The sequence below is a fragment of the Pan troglodytes genome, chromosome 18, assembly GCF_028858775.2.
Source record: "Pan troglodytes isolate AG18354 chromosome 18, NHGRI_mPanTro3-v2.0_pri, whole genome shotgun sequence".
Lineage (NCBI taxonomy): Eukaryota > Metazoa > Chordata > Mammalia > Primates > Hominidae > Pan > Pan troglodytes.
This window is the reverse complement of record NC_072416.2, coordinates 4615623-4631291: the sequence shown is the minus strand read 5'-3', so window position 1 is coordinate 4631291 and position 15669 is coordinate 4615623. Positions and strand designations below refer to the sequence as shown.

General features: G+C 43.2%; 1 protein-coding gene across 3 annotated transcripts in view; it reads right to left on the bottom strand.

Annotated features, from left to right (window-relative positions):
- Positions 1-640: 640 nt before the first annotated feature.
- Positions 641-15669, bottom strand: part of MEIOB (meiosis specific with OB-fold) — a 38880-nt gene continuing 23851 nt past the window's right edge. For 2 of the 3 annotated variants that reach the window (XM_016929181.4, XM_024350050.2), the window contains 5 exons: positions 11535-11636; positions 8494-8647; positions 5933-6116; positions 4463-4549; positions 641-1021 (listed from right to left, as the gene is read on the bottom strand). In XM_016929181.4, coding sequence (XP_016784670.2) covers positions 911-1021; positions 4463-4549; positions 5933-6116; positions 8494-8647; positions 11535-11636 — 638 coding nt within the window. In that variant the 3' untranslated portion in view covers positions 641-910. The remainder of the gene's footprint in view (positions 1022-4462; positions 4550-5932; positions 6117-8493; positions 8648-11534; positions 11637-15669) is intronic. The other variant, XM_016929182.3, reaches the window with a different exon arrangement.

The window sequence follows — 15669 nt, the reverse complement described above, 5'->3', positions numbered from 1 at the left end:
AGCAAGCCTCCACAAGCACTGGGCACTCCAGCGTGTCACCAGAGAAGACCAGGGACTAGAAGAGCCCCAGGTGCTCAAAGCAGTCACACAGGATTGCCCACGACTTTGGCTATTCCCACCCAGCGCCAAGAGCCCCTTGCCCTCATCCTGTCAGATCTGTCAGATGACGAGTCACCACCCAGCTCTCAGAAAGTAGTCTTTAGGGGTCTTTTTTTTTTTTTTTTTTTTTTTTGTAAGACAGAGTCTCGCTCTGTCGCCCAGGCTGGAGTGCAGTGGCTGGATCTCAGCTCACTACAACCTCCTCATCCCAGGTTCAAGAGATTCTCCTGCCTTAGCCTCCCGAGTAGCTGGGACAACAGGCACGTGCCACCACACCCAGCTAATTTTTTGTATTTTTAGTAGAGATGGGGTTTCACTGTGTTAGCCAGGATGGTCTCGATCTCCTGACTGCCTTGGCATCCCAAAGTGCTGGGATTACAGGCATGAGCCACCGTGCCCAGGCCTTGAGGTCCTACTCTTTTTCCAGGGAACCAAGACAAATAATAAACTGGCTTAAGAAAATAAATCATTCACTCAGGATTAAGAAACTCACTCAAAGCCGTTCAACTATGTGGAAAAGAAAATAAATCATTCAAATCTGTAGAAGATTAAATCTGTTTATTAATTCATGTAAACATTTTCCAACTTGGGAGGAGACAAGGCAAAGACAGTAGGAGGCCTTCTAAGAAGGGAGGTCAGATGAGAGAGGCCTTCAGACTCACCCAGACCACCTCCACCATAACAATTTCTAGAAACATGTTCACCACATGTAAACAAAATGCAATTTTCCCCATAATTTTCAAATTAATATTCCATTTTAAAGGGAGTTAAAACCCTTATACTTTTCCAGAGTTCAAAATGATAGACCGTTTTAAACATGTTTTTGTCCAGACAAGTTTCTGCTTGCCTCAGTAGGATCTGCAAGCTTGCACGAGAGTACACTAATTTTCAATCCACTCCTTGCTCTGTGTGATAGAACGAACTGCGAGGAGAAACAGAAAAAGAGACAAAAGGTTAATTTTTAAAATCCCTTTGTATATCAAGTTGAAAAATCAATGATCACGAATAGAGAACTGCAATGAAAGTTTTGTTTACAGATATTAATATAAACTTCCATTAGAGCTGTAAGATGATGGGAAGAGTTCCAGTCTCGGAGTACAGTTAATTTACAGGCCCAGCTTCTGACTGATTTTGTAAAAATTTTGTCACTTTTCATGCTATTTCTCTCAGGTATGAAAGTTGGGATGAAAAGTCTAATGTGGCCGGGTGCGGGTGCAGTGGCTCACGCCTGTAATCCCAGCACTTTGGGAGGCCAAGGCGGGTGGATCACCTGAGGTCAGGAGTTCGAGACCAGCCTGGCTAACATGGTGAAACTCCCATTTCTACTAAAAATACAAAAAATTAGCCGGGCATTGTGGCACACACCTGTTATCCCAGCTACCCAGAAGGCTGAGGCAGGAGAATCCCTTGAACCCGGGAGGCAGAGGTTGCAGTGAGCAGAGATTGTGCCATTGCACTCCAGCTTGGGCAACTAGAGCGAAACTCTGTCCCCTCCACCCCCCCAAGTAAAATAAATGTCTAATGCAGGGCTGGGTGAGGTGGCTCATGCCTGTAATCCCAGCACTTTGGGAGGCCAAGGCAGGTAGATCACTTGAGGCCTGAAGTTCAAGACCAGCCTGGCCAATAAAGTGAAACCCTGTCTCTACTAAAAATATAAAAATTAGCCAGGTGTGGTGGTGCACACCTGTGGTCCCAGCTACTCGGTGGCTGAGGCGGGAGGATCACTTGAGCCTGGGAAGGTTGAGGCTGCTGTAAGCTGTGATCGCACCACATGCTCCAGCCTGTGTGACAGAGCGAGCAGAGTGAGACTCTGTCTCAAAAAAAAAAAAAAAGTATAACATAGGAAAAAGGGCTTAATGTGTGTTCAGACTACCAACTGTGATAGACTTTAAGCTGTAGCAGGGACTCAATCTGTGAGACTACAGGAATATGATGACATAATTTAATAATAGTCTTATTTTAATAGTCTTATTTTTTATAATTTATACAGCACTTTAACCAACATTTTATTTAATATAGAGTGGAAGGACATATCAACCACTTTAATTTCAAGACTGAGAGAAAAAAAAGTACCAACATCAGGGAAAACTGTGAAAGACTTTAAATGGGCAATAACAATAAGTGGGTACCCTTTCAATGGAATGTTGTGGTAGTCTGACATTGGCTAGAACACGTTCAGAGCTGTCTGATTCTACAGGGGCTACATCTCCCATTGCACGGACTGAGCTGTTTTAGAACTAGGTTGTAGAAAGCTGACAGTGATTCGAATGACCCTGCTCATGGAATCCCCATGAAGTCTGTCTGAGTGAAGATGCACTGCTTCTGCCCTATAGAGGAGCCCAGAGGTTCATCTACAAGCAAACCCATTCAGCATTTTGCATTGCCTGCCTATGTATCTATTCTTCCAATTCCTTTTTCTTTCCTTTTTTTTTTTTTTTTTTTTTTTTTTTTTGAGACACGGTCTCACTCTGTCACCCAGGCTGGAGTGCAGTGGTGAGATCTCGGTTCACTGCAACCTCTGCCTCCCAGGTTCAAGCAATTCTACTGCTTCAGCCTCCTGAGTAGCTGGGATGACAGGCACCTGCCACCATGCCCGGCTAATTTTTGTAGTTTTAGTAGAGATGGGGTTTCACTATCTTGGACAGGCTGGTCATGAACCAATTCCCCTTTGAATCCTTCTTCTCCCCTATATCTTACTGGTTCCCTCATTAATTAATGAGTTAAATCTTCAACATGTGTTATTTTATTTTTGTATGCATCATGGTTTTTGGATTTTGGTTTTGGATTTTACATCTTTTTATTTGTAAAATACTGTGTTACCTAATGCATGAAGCAGCTTGTCCATAATTATGAATATTTGTTAAAGCCACCTGGAACACCTGTTACACACATTCTCTGGGAAAGTGCAGTATCCACTTGAGGGTCATTCATTGTTGTATTTGAATCAAATTTAGAAAACTCTTAAGTTCCCATGAACTTAAGTTGATCAGACTCATTAGCAAGTGGTGCCTCCTGTCTGGAGGGAAAGTATACAGGGTCGGTCAAGGACCTAAGCGTGCCCTGACTTGCAAAGAGACAGTATTTAGGGGCCCATGCTAACCGTTGAAGAGATGCAGCATCTTACTGCAACTTTTCTGCCTTTGGCCTGGTAGTGAAGAGGCCTCAAGCCGAGGTCCTAGAAATATTGGTAAGGCCACTGGAGACTCCATGTCTGCAAACTATTCAGATGTGTTGGTGGCCATGGAAAATGGGAAAACCTGCTTATGAGGCTGAGATGGAGGAGATGCAGCATTCACAAATGCTCCTGCAGGATGTCCATGAGATGAAAACTAATTTCATAATAACACTAATTCTCTCATCAGCACGCAATGTTTTCTAGAGGCTCCATGATACCATTAGTCTGACACAAATGGAATGTGTGCTCTAGAATGTTTTAAAATTTTTTCAGTATTAAGCTGCAGTACAGCAAGTATCAGTAGATATAACCACACAAACGGGAGCACATTAACTTGCAGGAGAATACAAGAGAAAAGAGTTGAGAACCATGAAGTGAAGCAACGAGGCTGGCTGGGTCCAGTCTCACCTGTGACCCAGGGCAAGTGGCAACACTTCTTGGTCCCACTTTTCTCATCTGCAATAGGGGAGTTTGTCTCACTGCACTTTTCCTCCTCTGACACCTTGAACACTAAGACTCGAGGATCCTCCAACACTGAAGTGCCTCAGGAGGCAACTGTGGCCCTTCAGGGTTGGAGGATCATGGAATTTTGCAGGTTAGCACATTTAATTAAGCTCTGCAGGGTCTCACAGGCTGAGGTGTGGTGGGATTAGGATTCAGACCAGATCTGTCTCCCCGCAACAATCCAAGCACTTCATTGTGCTATCTTACACTGCCTCACTAACTGAAGGGAATGCCACAGGGTGGGTGGGGGTGGGGACAACCTAGTCTGACCTTTTGGGGTTCAGGGGCCAAGAGAGGGGTCTCACTATGTTGCCCAGGCTGGCCTCAAACTCCTGGGTTCAGGCGATCCTCCCACCTCAGCCTACCAAGTAGCTGGGATTACAGGTGTGCACTATTGCACCCATCAGCTCTGATTTTAAAGCCCTTTCCCCTGTTTTGGATTTAACCTTAAAGGATATTTTCTTTGTTGGTCTATTTTCTTTGATGTCTTTGGTAACTCCTTTATACAATATGAAAAAACCCCTGGCTATTTCCTTTGCTTTTAGGATAGCTGAATCCTTATGCGCATCTGGGAACTGGGCATTAGAAATAATAAATTCTCGAATTTATCTAGGTTTTTCTTATGGTTTGAATATACAGAATAATAAATATATAGAATAATATGGGACTATAAAATGCACTAACTTTTAAATAAATTTTGCTTCTTTCCAAGAGAAATTGCCACTTTAATGCTGTTTTCTGTTCATCTGTCATTGCAAGAAACTCATGTACCTGGTTAAAAAAAAAAAGATGAGACAAATATATTTGAAGTTTACAAAGAAAATTCATTTTTGACAACAGTGGGAAACAAACTTTCTCATTAGAAATGAAATTTTATTTGCAGTAATTACAGCTCAATCGTTTGTTTTTGTTTGTAGAGACAGGGTCTCACTCTGTCGCCCAAGCTGGAGTGCAGCAGTGCTATCACAGCTCACTGCAGCCTCGAACTCCCGGGGTCAAGCAATCCTCCCTCAGCTTCCCATTTCTGAGGTTACAGGTATGCACTACTCTTCTCTGGCTAATTGTTTTATGTTTTATTTTTTGTAGAGACAGGGTCTCACTATGTTGCCCAGGGTGATCTTGAACTCCTGGCCTCAAGTGATCCTCCTGCCTCAGCCTCCCAAAGTGGTAGGATTACAGGTATGACCCACTATGCCCAGCCAACTCAATTGTTTTGATAGAGAAGATAAGGCAGGAAAGGCTATATAAGCAAAATCTCCAAAGGTAATCAGGTATCTCAGCAAGGAAAAATCCCCTCAATAAAGTGGAAGCAGAATTTGGAACTAAAGTCTAATGGTAAATTTCATGAGCTGGTTTTAACAATAAAAAACAGGTGCCTATTGCCAAATGCACATGCTAATCCCTAAGTATCTGCTGCTGTTGTATAGCTGCAAACCAAGGAGAAAACATGTAGCTGACTTTATGTAACTGAGTAGGTGAAACACAGCCAAATCTTCCTAGAAAAACCACCTTATGACTGATCAACATCTCCGACTTGTTGTTTTACCCATCGTTACTTGACTATATCAAACATCATGTTTCCTTGGTGTTTTTTTTTTTTTAATTATTTTGAGACAAGTCTTGCTCTATCACTCAGGCTGGAGTGCAGTGGCGTGATCTTGGCTCACTGCAACTTCCACATCCTGGGTTCAAGTGATTCTCGTGCCCCAGCCTCCTGAGTAGCTAGGATTACAAGTGCACGTCACCACACCCAGCTAATTTTTGTATTTTTAGTAGAAATGGGGTTTCGCCATATTGGTCAGGCTGGTCTCAAACTCCTGACCTCAAGTGATCCGCCCTCCTTGGCCTCCCAAAGTGCTGAGATTACAGGCGTGAGCCACGGTGCCCAGCCCTAAAACATCATGTTTATTTATCCATTTAGGCTAATGGCCTCAGTCATTACTCATAATAGTAAATATTAGCGAGGATTTTGATATAAAATATGTAACATTTGTTCATCAAAGCAATGTGTGTTTAAAGCAAGATGATTTTTTCCCAGGCTGTTTATTAGTGAATCAATTTCTATCAAATGTTTGACAAAACAACCTATATTTTTTTGGGAAAAAGCATTCACTTTGGAAATATTCTAAACATTTCTTCCTTTTTGCTATTTACCGTGCAGCCCAAAGTCTCCTCAGCAACACTTCCTGTGAGACTACAGGAATGAAGGGTGCCTGTGTGATCAGTCAGATCAATCAGCACATGGAAACTGAGAAAGACAGATTTAAAGTCCAAGGAGTTTTTGTTGCAAGTTGTGCACATGTTAGATGCTTCATTTACAATATAACCACAGCTGGAACTGAAAAGAAACAAAGACAATGATAAAATGTGATGCCCTAAGCCACAAATTTCATCTGTAGCAGAAAAAGAATTATCACTAAAAACTCTACGACAGTGTGTGGAAAACTTACTGAGTGTTCAGTGCTATGCGGTCTACAAGACAGTCGTAAAAAACAGTAAAACACACTTTCTACGCAGCCATTCTCAGGAGTCATCTGAAACTGCGTACACCAGTCCTCTGCCTGCCCTCCTTCCCTCCCTCGGCCAAGCCCTCGAGGTCCATCCCAGTCTCATTTCCTTGCTGGGGCCCTCCCTTCTCGTATCCCAGCCCGCAGCCTTTCTCTCTTGGAACAGCAGCAGAGTGCACGCCTCAGGACTGACTGGTGCTGTTGCATCAGCTCCTTATTCTCACCTCCCTGGCTGGGAGTTCTGAGGGCAGGAACTGTGTCTTGTGCCTGGAAAGCACGAGTTCAACAGCTGCTCACTGGATGGGCCTGCACGGGGCCTTCTCTACAAATACAGAAAGCCTTGCAAGGCTGGCCGGGTAGCACCCAGATGCTATTAACACTGCTGGTGATACACTCTCCTCTCTTTCAGTGATTTATGCTATTCCATATTTCTGAAGCAAGCCTTACTTTAGCAATTTTAAACAGGGAAACTAATTCAAATTTCTCAAATAGGGGAAATAAACTGAAGATAGTGGTTTCTTATCTAACCACAGATCACTTGGTCTAGCAAATTTTAGATGCTTTTCCTCAGATATCAATAATAAATGTACAGGGAAAAAAATTAGTTTTTCAATTTTTGAAAACTATTTTTCAAAAAATGAATACAAGGCCTTACACAGCATCCTCCACATTAGTTTTTTCAACTTTAATACCACATCATAAAATGTTTTAAAAATTCAGAGGTCAATATCTTGACTGTGGCAATAGATACACAAACTTACAAGTGTGATAAAACTAATGAGAACACACACACACGACTGCATGTGAACCTGGAGGAATCTGAATACGACCAGTGGATTGAATGGTGTTGATATCCTGGCTGTGACATGGTACTATCACTTGCAAAATGGTAACACTGGGGGAAACGGGGCAAAAGCCACAAGGGATCTCTCTTATTATTATTATTATTATTTTTTGAGACACAGTCTCGCTCTGTCGCCCAGGATGGAGTGCAGTGCAGTGGCGCGATCTCGGCTCGCTGCAAGCTCTGCCTCCCAGGTCCACACCATTCTCCTGCCTCAGCCTCTCGAGTAGCTGGGATTACAGGCGCCCACCACCATGCCCGGCTAATTTTTTTGTATTTTTTAGTAGAGACAGGGTTTCACCGTGTTAGCCAGGATGGTCTCAATCTCCTGACCTCGTGATCTACCCGCCTCGGCCTCCCAAAGTGCTGGAATTACAGGCGTGAGCCACCGCGCCCAGCCCTCTTATTATTTCTTATACTTCCATGTGAATCTAGGATTATCTCAATGAAAATTCAGTTATAAAAATCCATAGAGAGACTTTCCTAATAATATTACACATTTCTTGCCAAGCATCTTTTAGCTAAGAGTATTAAATCTACTGGAGTTTACTTTCTTTTCTTTCTTTTTTTTTTTTTTTGAGACAGAGTTTCACTCTTGTCGCCCAGGCTGGAGTGCAATGGCGCAATCTCGGCTCACCGCGACCTCCGCCTCCTGAGTTCAAGCAATTCTCATGCCTCAGCCTCCAAAGTAGCTGGCATTACAGGTGCCCGCCACCACACCCAGCTAATTTTTTGTATTTTTAGTAGAGATGGTGTTTCACCATATTGGCCAGGCTGATCTCAAACTCCTGACCTCAGGTGAGCCACCTGCCTCGACCTCCCATAGTGCTGGGATTACAGGCGTGAGCCACCGTGCCGGGCCTGGAGTTTACTTTCTATGCAAGTAAATACTAACTTTGATCTACAAGAGGTTTGATGTTTCCTAGGCTGGACTCAAACTCTTCAAACTCCTGGGCTCAACCGATCCTCCCACATCAGCCTCCTGAGTAGCTGAGACTACAGGCGCATGCTACTGCACCTGGCTTGAAAATAATTTTTTTTAAATGCTGTCACTACATTGCTATAGGGCCTAGCAACCAAAATAGCTTTCTGCCAAATCATTAGACAAGTTTGTCAAAAGTTTCTCACATTGTATCTTTATATGTTAGAATTATGGAAATACAGATTATATTTTAAAAGGCAATTATAATATTTTAATCTGGTTTGCTATGGAAACTTTTCAGTATAGTTTTTTATACGTTTATCTCAAATACATAACCCCTGTTACGTCAACAAACAGCTTTAACTTTTAGAGAGCTTAAAATTTATTAACAATAATTATTTCTTACAAAAATGAATTTGCTAAAAGTGACACGGATCCTTACCATCTATTTCGAACTACTTTTGTAGTTTCATCATCAATGTTGAGTGTGGAAATGTAGGCATAAAGGATGCCATAGGAAGGATCAGCTTTTCCTTCATTCTTCAAAGCTCTTCCCTTTAATTGTTCAACTGTGTAGACATCAACTATTGTACTTACTAAAAACAGAAAGAAGTATTACAGTTCTGTATATAGTCTAAAAAATATAAAAGATTACATCCGAATGGAAAGATATGACAAATGAGAACATGCAGTAGCTTAAGTAACAGAAAAATTACTATGTTAGCTATATAAACACTGATTCTATAAATGGACATAAAAGCAAAACATAAGGAAAAAAAGGAAATGAAATTAGTCTTCATTAAAATGAAGAATTTCTGTTCATCAAAAGACACCATTAAAAAGTGAAAAGGCAAGCCACAGAGTGGGAGATGCTAGCAGTCTGCAATGAGATGAAGGACTCATCCAGAATTATCTAAAGAATTCTTAAATATCAATTAGAAAAAGACAGTGACTCAGCTGGGCATGGTGGCTCATGCCTGTAATCCCAGCAATTTGGGAGGTCGAGGTTGGCAGATCACCTGAGGTTGGGAGATCGAGAGCAGACTGACCAACATGGAGAAACCCTGTCTCTACTTAAAAAAAAAAAAAAATTAGCCAGGCATGGTGGTGCATGCCTGTCATCCCAGCTACTCAGGAGGCTGAGGCAGGAGAATCGCTTGAATCCGGGAAGTGGAGGTTGTGGTGAGCCAAGATGGCGCCACTGCACTCCAGTCTGGGCAACAAGAGCAAAACTCCATCTCAAAAAAAAAAAAAAAAAAAAAAAAGACAGTGACTCGATTTTTTTAAATTATTTTTTTATTTTTATTTTTTATTTTTTGAGACAGAGTCTCGTTCGTCGCCCAGGCGGTAGTGCAGTGGCGCGGTCTCAGCTCACTGCAAGCTCCGCCTCCCAGGTTCATGCCATTCTCCTGCCTCAGCCTCCCGAGTAGCTGGCACTACGGGCGCCCGCCACCACGGCTAATTTTTTTTGTATTTTTAGTAGAGACGGGTTTTCACCGTGTTAGCCAGGATGGTCTCCATCTCCTGACCTCGTGATCCGCCCGCCTCGGCCTCCCAAAGTGCTGGGATTACAGGCGTGAGCCACCGCGCCCGGCGACAGTGACTCAATTTTTTAAATGGGGAAGAGAATTTAAAAGTACATCACAGCCGGGCGCAGTGGCTCACGCCTGTAATCCTAGCACTTTGGGAAGCCGAGGCAGGTTGATCACGAGGTCAGGAGATCGCGACCATCCTGGCTAACATGGTGAAACCCTGTCTCTACTAAAAATACAAAGAATTAGCCGGGCGTGGGGTGGGCGCCTGTCGTCCCACCTACTCCAGAGCCTGAGGCAGGAGAATGGCGTGAACCCGGGAGGTGGAGCTTGCAGTGAGCCGAGATCGCGCCACTGCACTCCAGCCCGGGCGACAGAGCGAGACTCCATCTCAAAAAATAAAATAAAATAAAATAATAAATAAATAAAGTACATCACAAAAAAAAGTTATCAAAATGGCCAATACACGTACTGGCCTCAATAATCATCAGGAAAATACAAATTAAACAAGAGTAGGCCGGATGTGGTGGCTCATGCCTGTAATTCTAACACTTTGGGAGGTCAAGACTGGTGGATCGCTTGAGGTCAGGGGTTTGAGACCAGCCTGGCCAACACAGCAAAACTCTGTCTCTACTAAAAATAAAAAATTAGCTGGGTGTAGCAGTGTGTGCCCGTAATCCCAGCTACTTGGGAGGCTAAGGAAGGAGAATCGCTTGAACCCAGGAAGTGGAGGTTGCACTCAGCCGAGATCGCGGCTTTGCATCCCAGCCTGGGTGACAGAGCCAGACTCCATCTCAAAAAAAAAAAAAAAAGAGAATTCCATTAAACACCTAACATTTAAAAGAGTAATAACACAACATTAGTGAGGATGTGAAGCAACAACAAAAATAAACTTTACAAAACTAAAAACAATAACCTATTATTCATTTTTATTTTTCTTTATCTTAGAAGAATCTTCCAGGAACTAATATTACTTGGGTTAGAAAACTTTTATGAGAACTTATCCGGTTCCTTCAGCACTTCATTGGTTTCTTTTCTTTTGTTGATGTCTAGTGCATGAAATTTAATTTTCTTCAATAAAAAGATGGTGATGTGTAACTATTTATCTATAATATTTTTATGTCTTTATCCTTCTATTAGTATATATGCACAAAAAGATAGATTAAAAGATGTTAACCAAATAACTGTTTATTTGGGGCTCTTTGTTGCATTCTGTATTATGTTTCTTTTTTTTTTTTTTTTTTTGAGACGGGGTCTCGCTCTGTTGCCCAGACTGGAGTACAGTGGTGCGATCTCGGCTCACTGCAACCTCCGCCTCCTGGGTTCAAGCAATTCTCCTGCCTCAGCCTCCTGAGTATTTGGGATTACAGGTGCCCCCTACCATGCCTGGCTCATTTTTTGTATTTTTAGTAGAGATGGGATTTCACCATGTTGGCCAGGCTGGTCTCAAACTCCTGACCTCCTTGGTTTCCCAAAGTGCTGGGATTACAGGCGTGAGCCACCACACCTGGCCAAGCATTCTGTATTGTGTTTCTTTTATTTTTTTATTTTTTGAGATACAGTCTTGCTCTGACACCCAGGCTGGAGTGTAGCCTCGCTCTGTCACCCAGGCTGGATCTCAGCTCACTGCAACCTCCACCTCCCAGGTTCAAGGGATTCTCCTGCCTCAGCCTCCTGAGCAGCTGGGATTATAGGCACATCCCATGATACCTGGCTAATTTTTGTGTTTTTCGTAGAGACGGGGTTTTCCATGTTGGCCAGGCTGGTCTCATGAACTCCTGGGCTCAAAAGAAAAAGAAAAAGATGCCCACTATTTTAAGCTACCTTTAGAAAGTAGAAATGTAGGAGTTACAGAATAGGAATCTGGTATCTTTTACCATGTCAAACAAACCTTTACAGGCCCAATTTCGGCCTTTAAAAAAAATCCAAATATATTTAAAGGGTCACTTACGATTTATGGATTCTTTGAAATAACTGTCAATTTCATCATCCAGAACATTTGTTTCTTTATTTTCTCGTATAAAATTCAGCAGAATGTTAGCTTCTGGTGTATCTTAAATTGAAAATGCATAATAAGTAAAAAGCAAACTGATTATCATTTAAATCACATTTAAATCATCCAAAATCATTTTAATAGTAAAAAGTGAAGACATGTACGAATATAATCAAATAGAATATTACGTGGCCATTAACAATGTGATGTAGAATTCTGTAAACATAGAGAGGTACACCACATTACATCTAAAACAGATGTTAGTGAAAAGAGCAGCTTACTAACCTATGTGGTTCAATACCCTTTTAATTAAAAAATCTACATATATAAGGGACCGGGCGCAGTGGCTCACGCCTGTAATCCCAGCACTTTGGGAGGCTGAGGCGGGTGGATCACAAGGTCAGGAGATGGAGACCATCCTGGCTAACATGGTGACACCCCACCTCTACTAAAAATACAAAAAAAATAGCCAGGCGTGGTGGTGGGCGCCTGTAGTCCCAGCTAGTTGGGAGGCTGAGGCAGGAGAATGGCGTGAACCTGGGAGGCGGAGCTTGCAGTAAACTGAGATAGGGCCACTGCACTCCAGCCTGGGCAACAGAGCAAGTCTCTGTCTAAAAAAAAAAAATACATATATAAATGCAAAATTATCTGGAAGAATATATATGAAAAAATGATTCTCTCTAGACAGTGGGATTGTAGGTGATCTTTGTTTTCCCTGTTTATGTTTTTATATATTTTTTCTGAATTTTATATGTATTTCTTTACTCATCATAAAAAAAAAAGGTTTTCAAAAGGCAATTGAAATATATAAAATAGGCTGATGAATTTCTGTTCATCAAAAGACACCATGTTAGCCAGGATGGTCTTGACCTCGTGATCTGCCTGCCTTGGCCTCCCAAAGTGCTGGAATTACAAGTGTGAGCCACCGCGCCCAGCCTTTTTTGTATTTTTAGTAGACGTTGGCACATGAGTGTGCTCAAGGGTCAGGGGTGTTGTGCCAGAAGGCAGGAACGCGAGTTTGGAAAGAGCTCCCCCATGATGCCCTTGGACCCCAGGACCCCAGCCTCTGGCATATGATTAAGTACCCCAGGCCCCCCTGAATATTCTACAAATGGTCTTGACAATGTCTGCACTTTCCTAACTCCCCTGGGAAGATCTGGGCATTTCTTCCTCCTTGCTCCCAGAATACAAGTCTTCTACCTGTTCTTTCTCAGAACTAGGTTGTCAAATCCTTGCCGGCACGCAGTGTCCCACGTGATGACTATCCTCACATCCATCTGACCAGCCACTCATCTCCTTCCTTGTTCCAGAAATTTACATTATCTCAATTCTTGGCAAGTAAAAGGCATTCAAAAATACTGATAAGGTCATGGGCAAATGAATGAATGCAGAACTCTATTAACTTGGAGAGATATGCACCATGAATTGCTGTGCTTCAGATGGGAGCATCTGCTGGAGTGAGGCCACAGAAATCCAGCCAACAAGCTTCCTGTGATGGGGGCTGGCAGGGATGGGTGGGTACCAGCACTGCAGGTCCTCACTGACAATAGGGTTATCCTGACTGTCAGAGAAAGGCAGGAATTGTGGCCTCACTATCTGATAAGCACTCTCAGGGCAGAGAAAGAAACAAGGGAATCTGGACACCTGGCTAGGATGAACACAAGCCATTTAGAGCTTCTTAATTTCTATAAGGCAGGTGTAGCCCAGGAAATTAAAAGTAAAACTGATATAACTATTTACAATAGCAAAGACATGGAACCAGCCCAAATGCCCATCAGTGGTAGACTGGATAAAGAAAATGTGGTACATGTATACCATGGAATACAATGCAACCATAAAAAGGAATGAGATCATGTCCTTTGCAGAGACATGGATAAAGCTGAAAGCCGCCATTCTCAGCAAACTAACACAGGAACAGAAAGCCAAATACCATATGTTCTCACTCATAAGTGGGAGCTGAACAATGAGATAACATGGACACAGGGAGGGGAACAACACACACTGGGGCCTGTTGGGGAATGGGGGGTGAGGGGAGGGAGAGCATCAGGACAAATAGCTAATGCATGTGGGGCTTAAAACCTAGATGATGGGCTGGGCGTGGTGGTTCACGCCTATAATCCCAGCACTTTGGGAGGCTGAGGCGGGCGGATCACGAAGTCAGGAGATCAAGACCATCCTGGCCAACATGGTGAAACCCCGTCTCTACTAAAATACAAAAAATTAGCCAGGCATGGTGGCACACATCTGTAGTCCCAGCTACTCAGGAGGCTCAGGCAGGGGAATCACTTGAACCCAGGAGGCAGAGATTGCAGTAAGCTGAGATCACGCCACTGCACTCCAGCCTGGGCGACACAGCAAGACTCCATTTCAAAAAAAGAGAAAAAGCTATTTTTGGGCCGGGCGCTGTGGCTCACGCCTGTAATCCCAGAACTGTGGGAGGCTGAGGCAGGTGGATCACCTGAGGTCAGGAGTTCAAGACCAGGCTGGCCAACATTGTGAAACCCCGTCTCTACTAAAAATGCAAAAATTAGCCAGGTGTGGTGGTGCGCGCCTGTAATCCCAGCTACTTGGGGGGCTGAGACAGGAGAATTGCTTGAACCCAGGAGGCAGAGGTTGCAGTGAGCTGAGCACGCGCCACTGCACTCCAGCCTGGGTGACACAGCAAGACTCCATCTCAAAAAACAAACAAACAAACAAAGCCTATTTTTGGGCCAAGCAAGGTGGCTCACACCTGTAATCCTTCAGGAGGCTGAGGCAGGAGGATTTCTTGAGGTCAGGAGTTTGAGACCCCCCAAAAAAAAAGAAGAAAAGAGAAGAGGGGAGGGGAGGGCAGGGGAGAAAGAAAAAACAGAGAAAGAGAAAGAAAGAGAGAGAAAGAAGGAACTACTTTGTGATTACTTTAATATGACCTACTGATCAGAAAACAAAGTTCCCATATAAATCGGGCTGCCCTTGAGTAGCCTAAAAACGGCTGTAGACACTGTCATTCCTGTCCCCGTTTTAGGGTTGTGTGGCAGGGCAGGGACTGAAATACACTCTATCAAGTTTACCTCACAGCTCGCTGAATGCCTGTGTGCTCTCTCAAGTTTCCTGAAATGGCATTATCTACAAATGATAATGCCAACATTTTAAAAAATGTTTCCAAAGTAACCATCACGGCTTTATTTTATTATTATTATTATTTTTTGAGACAGGGTCTTGCTCTGTCACCGAGGCTGCAGTGCAGTGGCATGAACACAGCTCACTGCAGTCTCTACCTCCAGGGCTCAAGCGGTCCTCCTATCTCAGCCTCCTGAGTAGCTGAGATCACAGGCACATGCCACCATGCCCAGCTATTTTTGTTTTAATTTTTTGTAGAGATGGAGTCTCACTTATGGCTTGTCCCTTCTTGTAGGCAAAAAGATGATAAATTTTGATCCAGTAGTATCTTTTTCTATCAGTGACTGCTACTGATATTAAACACATTAAATATCCTCCACAAAAGCAATAGCAAAATTCCTCTTCCACACAATGTAATGTGGCTTGCAGAATACATTATTTCATGCTAAATTCCATTGTTACTCTCTTCATCTCTTCAGGTGAATTAAGCATCATCTACGATAACTAGGTAACTCATCTCCTAGAACTATGCTACAGAACATGCCTTCAGGGAGTGATCTAAAACTTCCCTCTTTTCCTCCTGGTCCCTCCTGCATGTCTGGCATAAGCCAGCAATAGCAATAAGGAGAATCCTATCATCCTATCCCTTCTCCTTTTTTTTTTTTTTTTTTTTTTTTGGAGACAGAGTCTCACTCTGTTGCCCAGGCTGGGGTGCAGTGGCATGATCTCGACTCATTACAACATCCGCCTCCCCGGCTGAAGCGATCCTCCTGCCTTAGCCTCCCTAGTAGCTGGGACTATAGGCACCATACCACCATGCCCGGCTAATTTTTGTATTTTTAGTAGAGATGATATTTCACCATGTTGACCGGGCTGGTCTTGAACTCCTAACCTCAAGTGATCCGCCCACCTCGGCCTCCCAAAGCGTTGGGATTACAGGCATGAGCCACTGCGCCTGGCCAGCAAAATCCTTTTAAAAGAAGAGCCTCAGCCT